An 8,476-nucleotide genomic window follows, 5' to 3' on the forward strand; every position below is an offset into this window, starting at 1 on the left:
CTCGCCCCCCTGCTCCCCCCCGCAGGCTCTCAAGGTGCTGAGGACGGCTGAGTTTGCTCCGTTCATCGTCTTCATCGCCGCTCCCACGGTGACACCAGCCATGAACGAGGTTAGCACCACCACCACAACCATCACCACCACCATCACGACCACCACCACGTCACCACCACAACCACCACAACCATCACCACCACCACAACCATCACCACCATCACGACCACCACCACGTCACCACCACAACCACCACAACCACCACCACCACAACCATCACCACCACCACAACCATCACCCACCATCACGACCACCACCACGTCACCACCACAACCACCACAACCACCACCACCACAACCATCACCACCACAACCATCACCACCATCACGACACCACCACCACGTCACCACCACAACCACCACAACCACCACCACAACCACCACAACCATCACCACCATCACCACCATCACGACCACCACGACCATCACCACCACAACCACCACAACCATCACCACCACCACAACCATCACCACCATCACGACCACCACCACGTCACCACCACAACCACCACAACCACCACAACCACCACCACAACCATCACCACCATCACCACCATCACCACCATCACGACCACCACGACCATCACCACCACCACCACCACAACCATCACCACCATCACCACCATCATCACGACCACCACCACGTCACCACCACAACCACCACAACCACCACCACAACCATCACCACCATCACCACCATCACGACCACCACGACCATCACCACCACAACCATCACCACCATCACGACCACCACCACGTCACCACCACAACCACCACAACCACCACGACCATCACCACCACGACTACAACCATCACAACCATCACGACCACCACCACAACCATCACAACCACCAGCACTACCACAAAAACCATCACCACCAAATCCATCACCACAACCATCACCACCAAAACAACATGCACCACAACCATCATGAACGAGGTGAGCCCCACAACCATGAACACAACCACCACCATGAACACCACCACCACTACTACCACCACGAACACCACCACCGCCATGAACACCACCACCGCCTCTACCATTAACACCGCCACCGTCTCCACCACCTCCACCATTAACACCGCCACCACCACCTCCACAACCACCAGAAGCACTGCCACCTCCATCCACCGCCGCTAGCGCCAACATCACCACCGCATCCACCACAACTATCACCGACACAACCACCGCCACCTCCACTATCATTGCCACCTTCACTAAGCGCCACCACCACTACCACCACCATAGCGTCATTGACATCACCACAGCGCCACCACCGCCACTCCCAGAGCACCACAGCGCCACCACCACCATCGCCACAGTGCCACCACAGCGCCACCACCACCACCACCACCACAGCGCCACCACCGCCACTCCCAGAGCACCACAGCGCCACCACCACCATCGCCACAGTGCCACCACAGCGCCACCACCACCACCACCACCACAGCGCCACCACCGCCACTCCCAGAGCACCACAGCGCCACCACCACCACCAACGACACCACCACCACAGCGCTACCACCACCACCGCACCACCACCGCCCTATCCTCTGTATGGAATGCCGCTGCCGTGGTGTGGGTGACGGACGCTCACGTGCTCGCGTGCTCGCGTGCTCGCGTGCTCGCGTGCTCGCGTGCTCGCGTGCTCGCGTGCTCGCGTGCTCGCGTGCTCGCGTGCTCGCGTGCTCGCGTGCTCGCGTTCTCACGTGCTTGCGTGCGTTGTGTGTATTTTTACTTTTCGCTTCGCTTTGGCTTTGTCCGTTCCTCTGCTATCTGGCGCCCCGCTGCATGCCTCCAATGTACCCCGTAGCTCCCACGCTGGTGTAAGAAGTTGCCAGTAAGTACGTTTATTTTCCTTTGCATTCTACCCATTGTAGCGCTCGTTACTCCGCTCGCTAGATCGCTCGTTAGCCCGCTCGCTAGATCGCTCGCTAGATCGCTCGTTAGCCCGCTCGTTAGTCCGCTCGCTAGATCGCTCGTTAGATCGCTCGCTAGATCGCTCGTTAGTTAGTTCGTTAGACCGTTAGACCGCTCGTTAGACCGCTCGTTAGCTCTGTTGTTAGATCGCTCATTAGTCCGCTCGCTCGTTAGCTCTGTTGTTAGATCGCTCGTTAGCCCGCTCAGCCACAGAATTTAGCGACGTAGATTACGCCTGTTTTGTTGTTGTTGTGGGTTAGGCCGCTTACATCAGAATGATCTGGTTCAGTCCACCCACTCATCCACTCGCTCACCCACTCATCCACTCGCTCACCCACTCATCCACTCGCTCACCCACTCATCCACTCGCTCACCCACTCATCCACTCACTCATCATCTCAGCTGCTCACTCATTCACTCGCACACTCACTCCACCCAGCCAACCTACCCACTCATCCACTCGCTCACCCACTCATCCACTCGCTCACCCACTCATCCACTCACTCATCATCTCAGCTGCTCACTCATTCACTCGCACACTCACTCCACCCAGCCAACCAACCCACTCATCCACTCGCTCACCAACTCAGCTGCTCACTCCACCCAGCCAACCTACCCACTCATCCACTCGCTCACCCACTCATCCACTCACTCATCATCTCAGCTGCTCACACCACCCACCCAACCAACCCACTAATCCACCCCATCCACCCAACTCACTCATCCACTCCACGCACTCATCCACTCGCTCACCAACTCAGCTGCTCACTCCACCCAGCCAACCTACCCACTCATCCACTCGCTCACCCACTCATCCACTCGCTCACCCACTCATCCACTCACTCATCATCTCAGCTGCTCACACCACCCACCCAACCAACCCACTAATCCACCCCATCCACCCAACTCACTCATCCACTCCACGCACTCATCCACTCGCTCACCAACTCAGCTGCTCACTCCACCCAGCCAACCTACCCACTCATCCACTCGCTCACCCACTCATCCACTCGCTCACCCACTCATCCACTCGCTCACCAACTCAGCTGCTCACACCACCCAGCCAACCTACCCACTCATCCACTCGCTCACCCACTCATCCACTCACTCATCATCTCAGCTGCTCACACCACCCACCCAACCAACCCACTAATCCACCCCATCCACCCAACTCACTCATCCACTCCACCCACTCATCCACTCCCTCACAAACTCAGCTGCTCACTCCACCCACCCAACCTACCCACTCATCCACTCGTACACACGCTCCCCAACTCACCCACTCGCCCAGTATGCAATTTAAAAATCAACATCACGACGCCTTCACAGTGTTTGGCCACTGCTCTAGATTCCCACACGGTGACTATGACGAGAAGCCGCTGCTTGGTGGAGCTGTCATTAGTGATAGCCAGCGGGTCGCTTAGTTTTCGTGTGGCTCTCTTCGTGAGTGAAACTGGGGCGGGGGGTGATCGTGAGTCTCATCGTGAACTCTGTGAGTGAAACTGGGTGATGGTGAGTCTAATCGTGAACTCTGTGAGTGAAACTGGGTGATGGTGAGTCTCATCGTGAACTCTGTGAGTGAAACTGGGTGATCGTGAGTCTCATCGTGAACTCTGTGAGTGAAACTGGGTGATGGTGAGTCTCATCGTGAACTCTGTGAGTGAAACTGGGTGATGGTGAGTCTCATCGTGAACTCTGTGAGTGAAACTGGGTGATGGTGAGTCTCATCGTGAACTTTGTGAGTGAAACTGGGTGATTGTGAGTCTCATCGTGAACTTTGTGAGTGAAACTGGGTGATGGTGAGTCTCATCGTGAACTCTGTGAGTGAAACTGGGTGATGGTGAGTCTCATCGTGAACTTTGTGAGTGAAACTGGGAGTTCGTGAGTCTCATCGTGAACTTTGTGAGTGAAACTGGGTGATGGTGAGTCTCACCGTGAACTTTGTGAGTGAAACTGGGTGATGGTGAGTCTCATCGTGAACTTTGTGAGTGAAACTGGGGTGATGGTGAGTCTCATCGTGAACTCTGTGAGTGAAACTGGGTGATGGTGAGTCATCGTGAACTTTGTGAGTGAAACTGGGTGATGGTGAGTCTCATCGTGAACTCTGTGAGTGAAACTGGGTGATGGTGAGTCTCATCGTGAACTCTGTGAGTGAAACTGGGTGATGGTGAGTCTCATCGTGAACTCTGTGAGTGAAACTGGGTGATGGTGAGTCTCATCGTGAACTCTGTGAGTGAAACTGGGTGATGGTGAGTCTCATCGTGAACTCTGTGAGTGAAACTGGGTGATGGTGAGTCTCATCGTGAACTTTGTGAGTGAAACTGGGTGATGGTGAGTCTCATCGTGAACTTTGTGAGTGAAACTGGGTGATGGTGAGTCTCATCGTGAACTCTGTGAGTGAAACTGGGTGATGGTGAGTCTCATCGTGAACTTTGTGAGTGAAACTGGGAGTTCGTGAGTCTCATCGTGAACTTTGTGAGTGAAACTGGGTGATGGTGAGTCTCACCGTGAACTTTGTGAGTGAAACTGGGTGATGGTGAGTCTCATCGTGAACTTTGTGAGTGAAACTGGGTGATGGTGAGTCTCATCGTGAACTCTGTGAGTGAAACTGGGTGATGGTGAGTCTCATCGTGAACTTTGTGAGTGAAACTGGGTGATGGTGAGTCTCATCGTGAACTCTGTGAGTGAAACTGGGTGATGGTGAGTCTCATCGTGAACTCTGTGAGTGAAACTGGGTGATGGTGAGTCTCATCGTGAACTCTGTGAGTGAAACTGGGTGATGGTGAGTCTCATCGTGAACTCTGTGAGTGAAACTGGGTGATGGTGAGTCTCATCGTGAACTCTGTGAGTGAAACTGGGTGATGGTGAGTCTCATCGTGAACTTTGTGAGTGAAACTGGGTGATGGTGAGTCTCATCGTGAACTTTGTGAGTGAAACTGGGTGATGGTGAGTCTCATCGTGAACTCTGTGAGTGAAACTGGGTGATGGTGAGTCTCATCGTGAACTCTGTGAGTGAAACTGGGTGATGGTGAGTCTCATCGTGAACTCTGTGAGTGAAACTGGGTGATGGTGAGTCTCATCGTGAACTCTGTGAGTGAAACTGGGTGATGGTGAGTCTCATCGTGAACTTTGTGAGTGAAACTGGGTGATGGTGAGTCTCATCGTGAACTCTGTGAGTGAAACTGGGTGATGGTGAGTCTCATCGTGAACTCTGTGAGTGAAACTGGGTGATGGTGAGTCTCATCGTGAACTCTGTGAGTGAAACTGGGTGATGGTGAGTCTCATCGTGAACTCTGTGAGTGAAACTGGGTGATGGTGAGTCTCATCGTGAACTCTGTGAGTGAAACTGGGTGATGGTGAGTCTCATCGTGAACTTTGTGAGTGAAACTGGGTGATGGTGAGTCTCATCGTGAACTCTGTGAGTGAAACTGGGTGATGGTGAGTCTCATCGTGAACTCTGTGAGTGAAACTGGGTGATGGTGAGTCTCATCGTGAACTTTGTGAGTGAAACTGGGTGATGGTGAGTCTCATCGTGAACTCTGTGAGTGAAACTGGGTGATGGTGAGTCTCATCGTGAACTCTGTGAGTGAAACTGGGTGATGGTGAGTCTCATCGTGAACTCTGTGAGTGAAACTGGGTGATGGTGAGTCTCATCGTGAACTCTGTGAGTGAAACTGGGTGATGGTGAGTCTCATCGTGAACTCTGTGAGTGAAACTGGGTGATGGTGAGTCTCATCGTGAACTTTGTGAGTGAAACTGGGTGATGGTGAGTCTCATCGTGAACTCTGTGAGTGAAACTGGGTGATGGTGAGTCTCATCGTGAACTCTGTGAGTGAAACTGGGTGATGGTGAGTCTCATCGTGAACTTTGTGAGTGAAACTGGGTGATGGTGAGTCTCATCGTGAACTCTGTGAGTGAAACTGGGTGATGGTGAGTCTCATCGTGAACTCTGTGAGTGAAACTGGGTGATGGTGAGTCTCATCGTGAACTCTGTGAGTGAAACTGGGTGATGGTGAGTCTCATCGTGAACTCTGTGAGTGAAACTGGGTGATGGTGAGTCTCATCGTGAACTTTGTGAGTGAAACTGGGTGATGGTGAGTCTCATCGTGAACTCTGTGAGTGAAACTGGGTGATGGTGAGTCTCATCGTGAACTCTGTGAGTGAACTGGGTGATGGTGAGTCTCATCGTGAACTCTGTGAGTGAAACTGGGTGATGGTGAGTCTCATCGTGAACTTTGTGAGTGAAACTGGGTGATGGTGAGTCTCATCGTGAACTCTGTGAGTGAAACTGGGTGATGGTGAGTCTCACCGTGAACTCTGTGAGTGAAACTGGGTGATGGTGAGTCTCATCGTGAACTCTGTGAGTGAAACTGGGTGGTCGCGAGTCTCACCGTGAACGCCGTCTCACCAGCGATCTCACCGCCACCTCGAGAGAGAGGACTTCTAAGAGCGTTCCTCGCTAAACCCTCGACGCCGACGCCGGATTACCGACGCCAACGCCGCCGGATTAACGCCGACGCCGCCGACGCTTTTTGCCACGACGGCGACCCACGTACCGACGGTCGCGACGACGCCGATGACCCCCCCCCGCCCCCCCCCACTCTTAGGACGAGTCTCTGCAGCGCCTGCAGAAGGAGTCCGAGCTGCTGCAGAAGGCGTACGGCCACTACTTCGACCTGACGGTGGTCAACAACGAGATCGAGGAGACCATCCGCCAGGTGGAGGAGGCCATCGCCGCCGTCAGCGCCACGCCGCAGTGGGTCCCCGTCTCCTGGGTCTACTGAGCGCCGCGGGGGGGGAGGGGGGGGTGACCCCTGCGTGACCCCCGCGTGACCCCCGCGTGACCCTCCCCGTCCACTCAGCCACCGACCCCCCCGGGGGTGAAGGGAGGGGGGGGTTGGAGGGGGGGGGGGGTGCGGCCGCCGCCGCGAGCTTCTTCCCCGGTGGTGGAGCTGTTTGGTGGAGCTGTTTGGTGGAGCTGATTGGTTAATTGAGAATCCGAGTTCCACCCCCCCTGAACGCCCCCCCCCCCCCCCCGCGTCCCGCACCCCCAAAGTCTCCTCCCACATCCCCCGCCGGGTAGCCCCCCTCCCCCCCACGTACGCAGCCCCCACCACCCACCCACGCAACGCCCACCACGTCACCCTCCCCCGTGTGTGTGTGTGTGCGCGGTGTGTGTGTGTGTACATGCAAGTGTGTGTGTGTGTGCGCGTGTGTGTGTGTGTGTGCGCGTGTGTGTGTGTGTGCGTCGTCGTGATGCGAGGTGGGGGGCAAGAGGGGGGGGGAGGGAGTTCTGTTGACATGACAACATGCGACATGACAACATGCAACATGTCGCATGTCGCCGGGCCGGCTGGATTCTTGTACGTGCTTCTGCGTGACGGCGGTCGGGAGGTGAGAGGCGTAGGAGGAGGAGAGGTGACGGTGGACGGGCGGTGGCGTTGGGGGGCAGACTTCTGTGACATCACCTTGTGGGGGGGGGGGAGGGATCTGCGATCGCGGTTTCCGGCGGTTTCCGATTCTCCGATGGAAACGTTTTTCCACTGCCGAACCCGAGCCAAGCCACCTGCAGGGCCAGCGTGGCACTGGTGGGGGGTTTTCCCACTGGTCCACTTTTCCGAACCGACCCGGAACCAAACCGGGCTACACTGGCCTCACGAGATATCAGATGGAGCCTTTTCCACTGGCAAACTCGACCTGAGCCAGAGCCAAACCGTGCTACGCTGGCCTCACGAGAAATCAGATGGAGCCTTTTCCATTGGCAAACCCGAGCTGAGCCAGAGCCAAACCGTGCTATGCTGGCCTCACGAGCCATACCGAGCCAGGCCGGCTCGGTATGGCCCTGGCACGGCTCGGCTCGTGTAGTGGAAAAACCAGCCTGGCTCGGTATGACCCCGGGGTTGTTGCCGATTGCTGATGCTGTGGGTGGTTGTTGGTAGGGGTGGTGGTGGTGGCTGATAGTATGTCTTGTTAATACGGGTTCTCCTTGATTCGGGTTGTTGATGGGGGGTGGTTGGTGGTGGGTGGGAGTTGTTGATCTGGGGATGGTGGTGGTGGTGGTGGTGTAATAAATAGTCAATTGCCCACGGATGGGATATACGCGGCTCGCGATTGGATGGATGATTCCAACGGTCGACCAATCAGGCGGTGGAACTCGCAGCTCCCCCCCCCCCCAACTCAAACTCGCAGCCCCCCCCCCCCCCAACTCACAGCCCCCCCCCCCCAACTCACAGCCCCCCCCCCCCCCCGTGCCCCCCCCCGTGCCCCCCCCCCGTGCCCCCCCCCGTGCCCCCCCCGCCCCCCCCCCCTTGTGAGGAGCCCGACCCAAGGCGGCGGTGATGCCGCTTGGTGGCTCTCAACTCGGTGCGGCCTAGAGAGGCGTCAGCTGGTGGTGGGGGGGTGGTGGGTGGGTGGTTAGTGGGTAGTGGGTGGGTAGTGGGTGGGTGGGTAGTGGCTGGGTGAGTAGTGAGTGGGTGGTTAAATTGACTGGTTGATGTGGTGGGTG

General features: G+C 56.3%; 1 protein-coding gene across 1 annotated transcript in view; it reads left to right on the forward strand.

Moving 5' to 3' along the window:
* Window positions 1–8,182, forward strand: part of LOC144952175 (peripheral plasma membrane protein CASK-like) — a 66,088-nt gene extending 57,906 nt beyond the window's left edge. Inside the window, exons 11-13 of the mRNA XM_078882576.1 lie at window positions 26–109; window positions 1,865–1,891; window positions 6,579–8,182. Of these exons, the coding sequence (XP_078738702.1) occupies window positions 26–109; window positions 1,865–1,891; window positions 6,579–6,755 (288 nt within the window). The 3' untranslated portion in view covers window positions 6,756–8,182. The remainder of the gene's footprint in view (window positions 1–25; window positions 110–1,864; window positions 1,892–6,578) is intronic.
* Window positions 8,183–8,476: the final 294 nt, after the last annotated feature.

This window comes from Lampetra fluviatilis, chromosome 66 (genome assembly GCF_964198595.1).
Source record: "Lampetra fluviatilis chromosome 66, kcLamFluv1.1, whole genome shotgun sequence".
Taxonomy (NCBI): Eukaryota; Metazoa; Chordata; class Hyperoartia; order Petromyzontiformes; family Petromyzontidae; genus Lampetra; species Lampetra fluviatilis.